Here is a 16,009-nt window from a genome sequence, read left to right as displayed (position 1 = left end):
AAACTAACTCTTACTCCCTCTGAGATGAGACTTTGTACCAACAAGGTAAATGGTAGGTGAGAGATATTTAACCAGCCCCATCCATGTCCCTGGTTAGCAGAGCATGCCCAGGAAGTGCCAGCCTTGCCTGTCATCCTTCCCTGCAGACTGCATGCCCGGGAGGCTCCAGCCCTGCACACTTCCCTGGTGAACACAGCACACTCTGATCCAGAGTCCTGGTGAGATCAGTGTTCCTGTGAGGCTCAGCTCTGCTCACTGGCTCAATAGGGTAAGTGTGCACTTCCACAGGCTTCGGTCCCCACCCCACTCCTGTCACCCTGGGGAGTGAGCACAGCTTGCCTGGTAAAGTCAGTGCCTACCTGAGGTTTCAGTCCTCCCCCCCGCCCCGTGCACCCCATCCCATGGTGATCACCTGGTACCCTGTATGTAACACGAATATTTGCTCTGACCACATATGAGTGAGTTAAAATAAATAAATAAATCCAACCAAGAGCCTTACTCCAGATGAGCAAAAGCACAAATAACATGAAAACGAAGGCCCCTTAACACTCCAATGGCTCCTGGGGAAGCCACTAGATGCAATCCTAGAAAACAAACTTAAGGAGACTAGAAGAATGCTCAAAGAACTCAAAGACAAACGTAGACTCTTGAAAGAATCCCAAGAGCTGAAGGCCTAGGAAAGAACTCAGTGAGGAGATGGAAGTACCAGACAGAGAGAAACCAAACTGCTCACAGGAAATAAAAAATCCTGAGGACAACCTCACGAGCACAACAGACCACGGAGGGGCCGGAATTCCTGAGCTCAAAGACAAGGTAGAGAAACTGGGACATTCCAACAGGTCAAAACCATCAACAGTGTGGGCTGGGTTTTTAAGGTATCTGCAGCACAGCAAAAAGATCAAATCTAAGATCATGGATATTAAAAAATGTGAAGAATTCCCTTACAAAAGCCGAAAACTGTTTTCAATGAAAACATAGCAGAAAATTTCCTTTACTTGGGCAAAGGGTGCCTCTGCAGACACAGGGGTACTTAGAAGACCAAGTAGGCAATCCCAGAATAGAGTTTCTGTAACTAAAATTAGAACAAAGAGAATATATTGATGGAAATTTAAGAAAACACAAAATACATTGAAAGTAGGAAAAAAAAGACAGGACCTTCAGGACGACATCTTAACAGAGACTTTAAAGGCCGGATCTTGGCATGATGTCTTTCAAGTTTTAAAGAAAACAACTGGCTACCTCATCTATGCCAGCAAAGCTATCAGTCGCAGTTGAAAAAGAAAGGAACCCTCCATGACAAAAACAGGCTGAAGGAATTAACTAAACCTGCTCTGTAAAAGACACCTGAAGGAATTCTTTGGACTAAATAGAAAGACAAACATGCCCACCAGGCCCTGTAAACCATTTGAGATGAATTTGTTAAGCAAGAGAGGAATAAGAAGCACCAAATTCTACAAAATCAACGAGATGACAGAAGATAAATATACATCACTGGACAATCACTCTAAATTAAGGGTCTCAATCCCAACACCAAAAAGAAACAGATCAATAGAGAGTATTAAAATGCAAGACCCATCCTGGTTTATTTTTTTGTCTTTGAGAACCTTACTTCATCTTAAAAGACAGATAAGACAGATGCTACCTTAGGGCGACAGGATAGAAAGATGTATTGAAAGCGAATGGGAGCAGGAGTCAAACAGGAATCACTGTTTTAATATCTGACAAAATCGACTTTAAACACAGAAGAGATAAAGACGGCCACTTATTGATTAAGTAAACAATCTACCAAGAAGACATTACACTCCTAAACATAGATATCAAGTGTGGGTCTCTCTAATTTCAAAAAACAGACTCTAGTAACGGTAAAGTCAGCAGCGGAAGATTGTGATAGCCCATTCTAACCCACTGATGGATCATCCAGGCAAAAGGGAAACAGAACATATGGATTAAATGAGCTCATAGAGCAGAAAGGTTTAACAGACACCGACCTAGCATTCCACCTGAACACTGCAGAGCTCACATTTCCCCAGGAGCCCACAGAACGTTATCTAAAATGCATCATTTATTAGGACAGAAAGTGCGTCTTAAATACAGGGAAACTGAAAAAGCTCCTAAATTCTATCTGTCCACAATGGACTAATAAAACTGCAAATCAGCAGCAAGAGGAACTACAGAACAGTCGCAGACTCTTGGAGACTGACACCACTGAATGATGGGTTGGTTGGTCAATGATGAAGAGATCAAGAAAAGAATCCAGAGGTTCTTAGAAATAGAAGAAAATGGAAACAACAATAACAACAACAACAACAACAACAACAACAACAACACCCCTTAATGACATAACCCCAGGGACTTGGAAAAACCAGAAAGGCTGAACTAAAAATCAGGTCGAAATAAATAATTAAATCAGAGCAGAAAGTAATGAAATGGAAATGAAAAATATCCAGAGTTAATGAAACAAGACAGTTGTTTGATAAGTTAAATAAGATTAACTAAATTTGCCAAAAACATGAGAAGACCCAGATTAATAAAATTAGAGATGAAAAGAGAGCCATTATGATAGCTGCAAATGAAATTCAGAAATTATGAGAAATCTTGGAATACATATTATATATGTAATATATAATATTATATGTAATATAATATATTCTGCTAAATGGGGAAATCTAAAAGGGATGATCGTTTTAGATGTATATGACATTAAAACGAATCCAAGACTAAATAATCAACAGCTGTGTAACAATTAATAGAATTGATGCAGTAATAAAAACACCTGGATTTTTAAAAACATCTAGCCCAACTGAGCCTTCCTCTGTAGCACATTAGAACTTAGGAAATACTTAATGAAATTAGCCAGTTGTCTTTTGTAAAAATTTAATCACCAACTGGAGGAGTGAAAGAAAACACTAAGCCTCTGGAATAAACCTGGACCCAGCCCTGCACACCTAGGCACAGTTAAACAAGCATATAAAAGTCATTTGACTAACGGCTACATATAGTTTACAATAGATTCGGACAATCTTTGTGTGATTTTTTTAAAAGCCTATTTACTACTATACTCTACCAGATCTTCAAAGAACTAACATAAGGTTTCTCAGACTTTTCCACAAGAGAGGAAAAACTACCTAACTCATTTTATGAAGCCACAGTTATCCTGGCACCAAAGCTGCAGAAAGACACAATAAGAGAAAACCGTAGACCGATCTACTTGGTGAAAATAAATCCAAAATAGCTTCAGAAAACATCAAATATTTTAGAAAGAATATTATATTGCAGTAGAGCAATATTAAAATGTATATATCACTGTCATAATGAAACTATCACATATAGCAACTATATGACATTTAATCTTTTAACCTACCAGGTTTTTTGAGACAGGGGTTCTCTGTAATCTACTGGCTCTACCGTACTGGTGACAGCTTTCCACTGGGATTACCGCATTCGATTTATAATTCATATTATAGAAAGAACAATTTGCCAGCTTGCTGAAGCATGTTATTAGAGCCTGAGGTTCACTGCCTGCTGCCTGGTACAAGAAAAAGAACTTAAACACAATTTAGGTCAAAGTTTGTCAGAAAAAAAAAACCATTGTTACAACACACAGGGGAGTGGGGGGAGTCAGGAAGTACACTCACGTGGATATGGAGATGATCCGTACTGTGATGAGAAGGGATTCTTTGGCAGGAATCCTGAGTCCATTACACATCACAGGCTGTAGGAAGTTAAGGCCTTCAGGCCAAGACGACTGCCTGGTGCTGTCAGAGGTCCTGAGCGTACCTAGCCACTGAGGGGCGACTACACAATGTCAGCGGATCACACGGCCTGGGTGCAGGGAGGGTGTGTAAGGTTCTTCCTGCTGTACCCACCTCTTCCACCAGATTCCCAAAGTCTGTGCCGCTGATATCATGGCTTCTCACCCCCTCCCCCAAGGGGGACGTTAGGGCCCAGCTACAATGGGCAATGTCCTGATACTTGTGGAAGTTTCCAAGAAGCACCCTTGAGGGGGATAAAGGACAAATTTGTCCTATATTCACTGTTTAACCTTATGAGTGCAGCCAAATCCAAACTGTAATTACATCACATGGCCACAGATGACAACATGTCCACGTGATTTCAGGAAGATGACTCTAAGTTTTTGGGTGAGGAGGTTGCCTGTAAACCACTAATTGATCTAACTTTATCTTTCCCTATCCTTTGGTGCTTGATAAATTTAGAGTATGTCAGACTTTCTGTCAATTAGAAGAGTTGTGATGCCACCAAGGGATAGGCATTTAACTCCATCTAGTACATGGGACCACTGTCCTATATGTAGTCAAAAATTCTCAAAATGTCATGGGGTCTATAAAGAGTATTTTAAATATTTATTTATTATGTGTACAATAATTCTTTATGCGTGTATGTCTACAGACCAGAAGAGGGCACCAGACCTCATTACAAATGGTTGTGAGCCACCATGTGGTTGCCGGGAATTGAACTCAGGACCTTTAGAAGAACAGGCAATGTTCTTAACCACTGAGCCATCTCTCCAGCCCTATAAAGAGTATTTTAAAAAGTAATTTGGCTTGAATAAAAGGATTTCTTCAGATCACATTCATTAATATTTTGGGTATAATTAATCCCCACTATTCACAATATTTGCTGAAAGAGAAGTTAGTGAACACTTGAAACGTATAATTCTTTTTACCAAGGAACAAGACCATTACTGTATTATTAAAAACCTTTAATACACATGCAGCAAATATAGTACATCAAGGCAACAAAATAGACATGAAAAGATAGACATAACCCAGCATTCTTTGCGGGGTTCTGAAAATAAAGACTACCACTGAAAATACACATGGAAGGGTAGACATAACCCAGCATTCTTTGCGGGGTTCTGAAAATGAAGACTACCACTGAAAATGACGAATGAGACACACACTGTTTATTCATGCAAACATTTATAAACTGCCCTAGCTTGAAATGAACTGCAGAAACCTGGATTCCATAGCAGCGGATGGATCTGAGACAAGGACTCCGGGCACGGAGGCATCCTCAGGTGTCAGGTGTCAGCCTGCAGTGTGCAGCAGGGTTACCTGGATTACCTGCACACACTAGTGTTTCTGTCAGACAAATCTGAGAAAGGGTACCAGTTTGGGAATCTTGTATTCCCGTCTACTTTGTAAAAAAATGTATGAAAAGATCTTAACAAGGTTTTAATATATGAAAGAATCGTAAATGTCAGGTGAGAGTAGTCATGATGATAAAGCATTAAACATTCTGATAGTTCTTAGGAAGGTAGAGGTGTGCCCAGGGCGGGCCTAAGATTCCCAAAGTTCTCCTGACCATCTGTTTGCCCATATACCCTCCCTCAGGCCCCGTGGTCTTCATTTGTTCTCTCTCACACTAATTAAAAGCAGCTTTGAGCACTATTCTTCTTATTTTTTTGGACAGGGTTTCTCTGTGTAATAGCATGGGTTGTCCTGGACCTAGCTCTGTAGACTGGGCTGGACTCGAACTCACAGAGATCCGCCTGCGTCTGCCTACCAAGTGCACCACTACGGCCTGCCTGTCTTAATGCAGTGTACATTTTAAAAGAGTGTATGCATTTGTACAAGTAGTAAAGCCTTCAGCTTTAGGAAGAAAGGTCTCGGTGTAGTCTGATACATCCAATATGAAGTCTGTCAAGAGCTTCCAGGCCTCCTTTGCCCCGGAAATGACTGTACTGCCTCACTGCAGGAGACTAAGCACCAGGCATTTCCGAGGACTCCCTACGCTTTGGACACAAGGAATGGCCATGGGAGTTCAGCTCTCCTCAGACAGCTTTCTAGGAGGAACATCTCCCTACATGTCACAGCTGCTAGGTTTAAATATAAAAGTTAGCAAACAGAAATGCCACGTGAAGTCCCCAGTAAGGATTGTGACTTCTTGTAAACAACAAAGCAAACTTCTTTGGCACACTGTTTTCCTCAGCTCACGCACTAAAGAAAATAGACTTCATTTGTTTTCAGTATGCTGGAATTTTTAGGGACACGCGGAGCTGTTTCAAAAACTGCAGATTTGAAAACACGGCAGTTTAAAAAAAAAACACTTTTCCCACAGATGTACAGACTAAGACCAGTTTAAAAATGATGTCGTGGTATAATGGGAAATGGTGCGAAACATCCTCGAAACAATTCACTGTTGCACACGGGGGCAGACAGTAGTGTAGCTCTGACATATATTCACAGTCAGGTATGCTGGTCACGCGTGAGCTCTTCATTTAAAAGCTTCGCTAATCCTTAGTTAAACTGGAAAGTTCTGATGTAAGTCACACCTTTCCGACATTTGCTCTGCATTTTGGAGTGTTTCCGACTTCTCAGGCACACCTGACCACATTTAAAAATCGGTAATCTCAAAAGAAAATCCTGAGAAAGTAAGTCTAAGAAATGGATTTGTTTTCTTAGATATAAAATGCTTTTCCTAAGTCAGCAAATGCCTAAAAAGGTACATATCTACAAAATTTATGAAATGCTAAAAGTTGTTACCACATGATAAATGATAAAAGAAAAACTCAAAGAGCCATTGTGCCGCTGTGGCTGAGAGCCTTCTCCGGTACAGACATATCACGGGGACATTGGAACTTAGGAAATACTTAATGAAATTAGTCAGTTTTCTTCGGTGCAAATTTAACCACCAAATAAAGGAGTGAAAGAAAACACTCATTTTCAGTCTCAAATAAAACCCGAGCTCAACTTCTGCATACCAAGAAGCATTTAAACAAATTTATAAAAATCAGTTGCTAATAACTTTGTACAGTTTACAATGGATTCAAACAATCTTTGTTTCTTTAAAGCCTATCCATTTTAAACATCTTCAATGACAAATGTAAGATTTTAAAAAGAAAAATAACAGGTCTACTATGCTTTTCCCTCAGACTTTACACAGGCTGGGCTGAAGTCCCCAAACAACAGAATACCACGCATGTACCAGAATAATATAAAATTTCAAAGATCTCCCCAAGCAGCCAAACTTATGGAAACCGAATATTTACAATACAGAAACTTTGGGCTTTTATGTGGTCTTTCAGGACGGGGTCAGGCCTGGACTCGCCATCTCGGCTGTGGGGCTTGCAAGGTAGTCATTGGATTTTAGGCTCGTTAGGGACTTGTAGCTTGCCACGGATGTTAGTGACCCACAGAGACCAAGCAGTGAGGGAGTGTCTTCTTTACCTGGAAGTTAAGACAAAATCACATAAACGTAACAGCCTCCATGAATCACACAGCGAGATCATAAAACCATGAAAACTCCCATAGCTTTTGAGGGCGTGAAGGCGTATCCATGTGGCTAGACATACTTCACCTTTCTGCAGCTTTTAATTTCACCTTTAAAAGCATTAGAGTATCTGTGCTTCTCTGAAGACTTCTTGGTATAGATGTTCGAGATAACGCATTCTAGAACAAAACTGGAATGGTTGTCTTTTGTTTACTTACTTACCGAGACAGATCTCTTTAGGCTACCCTGGCTGTCCCGGATCTCACTGTGTGGACCAGGCTGGCCTCAAACTCACAGATCCTCTACCTCACATGCCTCTGCCCCTCTGTTTCTGACAATATATTCACACCCAGTCATCCAGTAAAGGAAGAAGAATACTCAACTAAATAACACTAACTGTGTACAAGCCAGAGAGAATATGGGAAGCCCATACATACATTAAGAAGGGCACAGCCGGGGTGGGGGGTTGCACACATCTTTAATCCTAGCACTCAGGAGGCAGAGGCAGGCAGATCTCTGTGAGTTCAAGGCCAACCTGGTCTACAGAGTGAGCTCCAGAACAGCCAGGACTACAAAAAGAAACCCTGTCTCAGGGGGAAAAAAGGGCGTTAGAACTAAACTATCCTAATCAGACAATGTTCACTTCTTGACCCTTTATTCAGTATCTTCCATGCATTGGGGGCTGAGTTTTTAATCATATATTATATATACATACATATGTTTTAATTATACAATTAAATTTTATATAAGTCATATATAAATTAAACTATATATTATGTTATGTATTACATGTAAATTTCAATTATAAATATTTAAAGAAATGTACTTTAGTTATATGTAATTATATAAATATATAATATATATTTTAAAATTTCTTATGTGTATGTGCCACAGACTATGTGAAAAGACAGCTTTCAGGAGTTAGTTCTCACTTTCCACTAAACATCCCCAATGAAAAGCAGAGCATGGAGAAGTTCTACATTAAGCATTCATCCCTGGCTTCAGTGACACTAAGTTCTCAGCTGCCTGACACATATGAAATCCTGTCTTAAAAATAAAATAAAATAAAAGCTGGGCGGTGGTAGTCCATGCCTTTAATCCCACTCAGAAGGCACATCTCTGTGAGTCTGAGGTCAGCCTGGTCTACAGAGTGAGTTCCAGGACAGCTAGAATTACACAGAGAAACCCAATATCTAAAAACTAACTAACTATACATGTACACACACACATACACACATAATACATAAATGGATAAATAAAATAAAATATTCTGAGAATACTATGAGCAACCAAAGTCACTTTTATTATTTTTTGCAGGTAGATGGGGGAAATGTATGCTTAAAATCTAAAAGAAGCAATTATAAAGTCTGAAAAAAGAAATTGAGAAAAAAATTTGATTTAAAACATAATCCAAAAGAATGGAATACTTAGAAGTAAATTTAACAAAATAAGAAAATACACAGTTAATTTTTTTTTTAAAACATAAGCCAGGCAGTGGCGGTGCAGGCCTTCAATTCTATCACTTAGAAGGTAGAGGTAGGCTGATTTCTGTGAGCTCGAGGCCAGCCTTGTCTACAGAGCAAGTTCCAGGACAGCCAGAGCTGTTATACAGAGAAACTCTGTCTTGAAAAACAAAAAGCAAAAAAAAAATTTTTTTTTCTTTTTATCATGGTAACCCACTCAGGACAGACTAGACAAAGGCTATTCTCAGGCTTAATGACAGCAACTCTCCTCGTGGTGAATGGAAGAAATGCAGAGATGTTGAGAATAAAAAATAATTAAGGGCTCAGCCCTGATTAAGACATTTATACCATTTAAGGTCAAGTGACATTTGCAGAAGGGGGAGCAGGCAGTGTATAAGAACCTTTATACACTGGAAAGGCTCCCAAGCCTAACAGGTTCTTTGGCATTCTGAGAAGGCCTGTGAAATGCCAACTTCTAGTCACAACATGGTCACAGCAACCCTGTGAGCGACCCTGAGCAAATGTGTCTACCAGCACTGGGTCCACACAAGGTGGGACCCGCACAGTCAGCCATGGAAAGGCAGAAGCTCCCAGGGCCCTACCACCTACTGCTGATCTTTGGTGACATAATGGATTCAGGGGGAAGAGCGGGGCCAGAGCTTCCAGTTATAGAGAGCCTGGGGAGCATACAGGGCTCTGACGGGTCGTTATACCCACAGGGTCACACAGGCAGCCCTACTTAAACTCTGCGAGACACAGAACAACAGTAATGAATATGAGGCAAATATGTGTAAGGAAGAGGAGGGGCCTGCAGGTATGAGAGGGAAATGAGAGACTGAAGGGGTAACCAAAACGTATTAAAACATGTATGAAATTGTCAATGAGCACAATTTACTAAGAATAAATACATTTTAATTATATTTAATGATTTGCATATGTGTATGATTGGGACATATTTGTAAACCCCAGACACCAGAGGCAGAGTCAAAAAGACTCCAGGTTTAAGGCTGGCGTGGGCTACAGAAGAACACTTTGTTCTCAAAGACCAATTATGTTAATCTACTCGCAAATACCAAAGTCATTTCCTTCCTGCCTTAGTTAGGGTGACTACTGCAGCATGAAACACTGTGACCAAAAGCAAATTGGGAGGAAAGGGTTTGTTTGGCTGACACTTCCACATCCTAGTTCATCACTAAGGAAGTCTGGGCAGGAACTCCAAACAGGCAACAAAGGGTCGCTGCTTACTGGCTTGCTCCCATGGCTTGTTCAGCCCACCTTCCTGTAGAACCCAGGACCAGCAACCTAGGTAAGGCACCACCATGGGGTGCACCCTCCTGCATCAACCACCAGTTAAGAAAATGCCCTACGGGCTTACCTGCAGCCCAAATTTATGGAGGCATTTTCCTAATTGCAATTCTTTCCTCTCAAATGACTTTAGCTTGGGTCAAGTTGAGTTAAAACTCAAATGATCTTAGCTTGCATCAGGCTGACTTAAAATTAGCCAGCGCACTTACCTTCACCAATGAAATTCAGTGAGTCCTGTTTCCCATCTCCGTCTTGGGAGTGGCTGGGATCCAGCGAGGCCTGAGAAAGGCTAACTTCTGCGGACAGCTGGTCAAGGCTTTGGTAACTCTTACTGAAAATAAGGACAAAAAACTATTGAAATTTCTTTTCACTACAGAGCATACCTTATGACTGTCCTCAACGGTGTCATGTCTTAAAGTCGTAACTCATTTCCTCACAACATCTTCCCTAAACTCTGCCTTCATCATGGATTCTGTGTGATTTCCATTATATTTTTTCTCCCTATCTACTTTGGAAGCTTATTTATTTTGTTCATTGAAAAACAGAAAAGAACAATAATTTCCCAAGCAAATTAACATTATGAAATTAATTATCCATTATCCAGGCAGTTAAAATAGGAACTTCTAATCTAAGTAATACTACCAATAAAGAAACAAATGGGACCAGGCAGTGGTGGTGCACGTCTTTAATTCAAGCACTTGGGAGGCAGAGGTAGCTGGGTTCAAGGCTCGCCTGGTCTACAGAGCGAGTTCCAGGACAGCCAGAGAAATGCAGTCTCAAAACCAAAACAAGCAACAAAACAAAAGAAACAAATAGCATAATTTAATAATGTCCTATCATTTCAAGTGCTTCAGGATTTTTCAGTGCCTTCAAATAGCTATTCTACAACAAAATAATTATTGTACACTCCTGCAATTTAAAAGTTAAAAATGCTGACTAATAAATAGCTATTGTATTAATATACCATCAAGACAATTAATCTCTCTCTGTTTTAAGACCCTTTTGTATTAGGCTAATTACTTAGAAATTAATTATATCAGAGCATATTCCAGTTAGAAATCAAAAGTTAGTGAATGATTATTATTAGCCTTTCCTCAAATTTAGCTTTCAGTACAAGGCCAATAAAGATAAAATCAGGTTTGGTGTCCTTTGTAGCCCACGTAAAATCAGAATTATCACCAATACAAGTGGGCTAAGAAAAGGTTTTTCAAGCTGAATGTCTTTCATACAACAGTCAGATCCTATGTAAAATCCACAAATAAATATTTTTATTATAATATTTACAGGATTGGCTTATGCTCTCACTCTCAAGAAGCATTAAAAGCTGTTCTGCAGAAGGAAAAAAAAAAAAATATTTACAGGAAAGCACATATGAATCAAATGACCTCTTTTAATAGTTGTCATAAGCAGACGTGGCCACAGAGCTGGCAAAGGTACATATACTAAAGGTGTTCTGAAGCTGGGTATGGTGGCACACACCTTTAATCTGAGCACTTGGGAGGCAGAACAAATGGATCTCTGTGTGTTCAAGGCCACCCTAGACTATACAGCAGGTTCCAGGCCACCCAGAACAACACAGTGAGACCCTGTCTCAAGGAAAAACGTTTGGAATGTTTAAGTCCAGATACTATCTGATGCTAGTTAGGGCTCTTAACTAGATGAGGAGGAAATAGAAAAGTATTCCTTGACGAAAAGTAGATTGCATGCTAATAAGAACTTGAACACAAATTACATTAATGATAACAACCAATAAATCTACTAAAAATAATAATTACTATAAATTGGTTTTGTATTTATTTCCCATCAATCTTATTAAGATCAAACTTTATAGGCTGACATAGTAATGGAATACATTTATGAGGAATCCATTTTTTCCTCTTTCTCTCTCAAAAAAGAAGAATGAAATAGCAAAATCTCTTTACTAACTTACAGTACAGTGTTCTCAATTTATAGTACGATGACTTCTTAAATGTTTTGTGTACAAAAGTCCTTAATTATAATTTTAAACTGGGAAACTTCTGATAGAGAAGCTACAAGTTTATAAGCATTTGTAAGCTACAAGTTACACAATAAAGTGATACCCAATATTTACAAAGCACTTGGTACATGTTAAAATACAGGGCTACACGTTTAAATTAAATGTATATTATGTTACATGTATTGCCATATGCACACATATAAAATCATATATAGTTTATATGTACACATATAAACATATATCTAGGAACCAGGGTCACACACAGAGTAAACTGGCCATTTGGCCTTGCAGCTAACTGTTCCTCCAGCTCCTCCACCTCCACTCTGGCATCATAGGAAGGACCGGCCACCCTAGGTTATTAGAAGGTCTCTTCTCAGAGAGCAGTTTCGCTTGCTGAGAACTGTATTTAATTATTCTGTCCCAGTAAATTTCACTTGACGTTCATTAAAGTCACACTGTTTTAGTTATAGAGGAGGGTAAGAATGTGGGGGTCTGTGTGCCTACACCTGTGCACATGCACACACCAGAGCAGGCCTTCACCTGTGTTCTTCTATTGGCCTCTCCATATTACTTGAGGTGAGGCTGCTCCCTGACATGCAGGCTTGCTGTTTCAGCGAAGCTCACTCTTGAGATCCAGCCTCACCCTCTGCTTGGGGTTACAGAGACAAGCAGTTGTCAGAGAATATTCTTTTTCACTGTGTGAAGATGTGTCACCGTGATTGGTTTGATAAAAAGTTGAGTGGTCAATAGTAAGGCAGGATTTCCAGGCACAGAAATGGAAGAAGAAGGGTGGAGATGCCAGGAGACATAGAGCAAATAAGATGGGCAATATGGAAATAAGGTAATAAAGCCATGAGACAGAAAATGAATGAATGGACAGGGACTAATTACTTATGAGTTAGTTAGAAACAAGTCTAGGCCATCAACTGCACCTTCATAATTAATGTAAGTCTCTGTGTCATTTTCTGTGAGCTGGCGCCGCCCCCCCCATCTCTGCTACAAGCAGCCATGTCAGGCTCTTCCACATGGGTGCTGGGGATTTGAACCCAGGCCCTCATGCTCACAGACCCTGAACTCTTATCCACTAAGCCATTTTTCTGGCCCAGATACTGGATTCTAATAAGTAATTTAAAACATTTCTTTACAAATTATTTTCTATGCTTAACACGCAGAAGTCTTGCTTTTGGACTGGTGGCTCAAGATGAGTTTCTGACACTATTTTCGTGCTAAGGAATGTGTAAATATTTTTAATTTAAAGTTTGTGTACAGAAACATTTCAAAACAAAAGGCGGGAATGTACTGAGTACCATAACAGAGTTGGCAGCACTGTTCACAACCGTCAACAGGCCTGCTGCTTGCCGGAGGGAGGGAACTGTGAAGGATGCCATTATAACAAAGGCAGATGAGCGTCCCCCAAAGCTGAAGTCAGAGGGACTCATGCTGGGACTCCTTTAGCTTTTCCCAGTTAGTGCCAATCCTTGAGTTGACCGTTGCTACTTCATCAAGGGAAATGAATATAGAAACAGAATTTGGAAACAATGATGCTTTAAACAACAACAAATACTTCCACCCTGACATTAAACCTTTATTCATAAGATATTAATAGCAGTACCTTACTGTATACTCTACCTTCTTACTGAAGACAAGTGTAAACCCACCAGCAGGAAGATCTCGGCTTCAGATGATGAATTATGTTTAGATTATATGTTCCTACCCAATTTCTAAAAAGACTCATTCTCTTAAACATTTGTAGGTTTGTAGTAAACTATCTATGGGAGTTCTGCCATTAAGAGGCCAGAGTTAAGTCCTGAATATTTTAATTCACTAGCATCAGGAGATTTAAATGTATCCAGCGGGACACATAAACTGATACATATTACTGTTTCTCAGAACAGAATTTTTAAAATGTAAGTAGTTTAAGGTCATAAAAAAGAATCCAAGGCAGCAAGAAGCACAGCTTCTGTAACACAAGAACTTGTAGTTTAATACACGTTATTACATGGCTAAATGTAATTTAAATTGGTAAGAATAGAGTCATGTTGGGCAATGGTGGCACACATCTTTAATCCCAGCACTCAGTAGGCAGAGACAGGAGGATCTCTGTGAGTTCAAGGCCAACCTGGTCTATGGAGCAAGTTCCAGGATAGCCAGGACTACACAAAGAAAACCTGTCTCAAAAAACCAAACCAAAACAAAAGAATGGTGTCTTATGTCATGGGTAATCTCTCAGTCAATGATTAGAAACAATTGGTATACCTTTTATATTATATTTACCAAAGGATATTTTAAAGTAAGTAATCTGTGTTATCTGGTAGTCACTGGACAGCACACTGTGTAATACAGAGGGAAGTATTATCCACAGGGAGAAGAGAAATCATGTGCAGGATTGCTACAACCCACAGACCCAGAGACGTTAAGTAACAAGGAGGGCTCTGGGGGATGGACAGATCTCTCTGAGAAGGGAGACAGAATAGATTATGTGGGTGGACTGGAGGCAGCTGGAGACAGGAACAAGAGGGATGAGGTGGAGGAGAGAGGGAGAGAAGTAGAGAGTACAGAGAGAGAGAGATGACTGAAATTGCAGGGCATATGGGGGAAGATATGGAAACTTAGTTCAGTGGAAACTCCCTGGAATCTATGAGTGTGACCCTAGTAATGTGGGTACAGAGCCTGCACCAGACATCCACTGCAGCCAGGCGAGAGTTCCAGCGGTGGGACTGGGAAAACCTTCCACCTACGATCTGTCCTGGCTGTAGCATGTGCTGGGGCAATGGTGGTTCAGAGCTGGCTAGACTGGTCTACCTTGAGGCCCACACCAGGGGAGAAAGCTCATGCCCCACACTGCGTAGATGGCCAAGAACCAGAAGTTGGATGGCCTTGACGCCTAGGTAGAACTAAACACGACTGGCCAAAGAGGTGTGGGGTGGAGGATTCCTAATGATATTCTGCTACACTGGACAATATGGGATGTCCTTTTGTATATTACGTGTTGCTTTTATTGGTTAATGAATAAAGTTGTTTTGGCCAATGGCTTAGCAGAGTAAAACCAGATGGAAAATATCTAAACAGAGATAGATAGAGAGGCAGAGAGAGAGAGAGAGAGAGAGAGAGAGAGAGAGAGAGAGAGAGAGAGAGAATAGACAGAGTCAAAGGAGATGCCAGGTAGCTGTCGAAGGAGGAAGATACTAGAACATTACCAGTAAGCTACAGCCTTGTGATAATACATAGATGAATAGAAATGGGTTAATTTAAGACAAAAGAGCTAGCTAGAAATATGTCTGAGCCATTGTCCAAGCAGTGTTGTAAATAATATAGTTTCTGTGTGATTATTCAGGTCTGGGAGGCTGGGATACAAAAGCACAGACTCCACTTACATAAAGGCACCCCACATGGGGCAATGCACAGCCATATAAAGCCTAAAAAAGCTTTAACAAAAACACTTCTAGACCCACAAAAACAGCAGTCAATTGCAGCTTCTTGGTAGTTGCAGTTTTTCAGAGAGGCTCTGTTTTTTGGCAGTGAGCAGAGGCATGACTACTTTTTAAATTTTTTAAAAGTTTTTTTTTAAAAAAGAAAACAAACTATCTTTTTTCATTATACATACCAATCAAAGTTCCAACTCCCACCCCTCTTCCCATTTCCTCCACATACCCTCCCACCTCACCTCCATCCAATCCTCAGAGAGGGTAAAGCACATTGCTTTGGGGAAGGTCTAAGGCCCTCCCTACCATATATAGGCTGGTATCATCCAAAGAGAATAGGTTCTCCAAAAGCCAGTATATGCAGTAGGAATAAATCCTGGTGCCACTGCAAGTTTAGGACTATGGGGGTAGGGAGGAGAAGGGAGAGTAAAAAGGGAAGAGGAGGAGAGAAGGGAAAGGGGAGGAGAACTTGAGGGAATGGGATAGTCAAGAAGGAGGAAGGACAAAGATGAGAGCAAGGAAAGAGATATCTTGATTAAGGGAGCCATTATGGGGTTAGCAAGAAACCTGGCTCTAGAGAAATTCTCAGGAATCCACAAGGATGACCC

The 16,009-nt window shown here is 40.4% G+C and overlaps 1 protein-coding gene across 4 annotated transcripts in view; it reads right to left on the bottom strand.

The window, feature by feature from the left end:
* Window positions 1-4,703: 4,703 nt before the first annotated feature.
* Window positions 4,704-16,009, bottom strand: part of Rundc3b (RUN domain containing 3B) — a 151,218-nt gene continuing 139,912 nt past the window's right edge. For all 4 annotated transcript variants that reach the window (XM_048433599.3, XM_048433597.3, XM_048433598.3 and 1 more), the window contains 2 exons: window positions 10,211-10,332; window positions 4,704-7,190 (listed from right to left, as the gene is read on the bottom strand). In XM_048433599.3, the coding sequence (XP_048289556.3) occupies window positions 7,045-7,190; window positions 10,211-10,332 (268 nt within the window). In that variant the 3' untranslated portion in view covers window positions 4,704-7,044. The remainder of the gene's footprint in view (window positions 7,191-10,210; window positions 10,333-16,009) is intronic.

This window comes from Myodes glareolus, chromosome 27, assembly GCF_982192425.1.
Source record: "Myodes glareolus chromosome 27, mMyoGla1.1, whole genome shotgun sequence".
NCBI lineage: Eukaryota > Metazoa > Chordata > Mammalia > Rodentia > Cricetidae > Myodes > Myodes glareolus.
The sequence above is the reverse complement of the archived record's forward strand: the minus strand, read 5'-3'. Positions and strand labels throughout refer to the sequence as shown.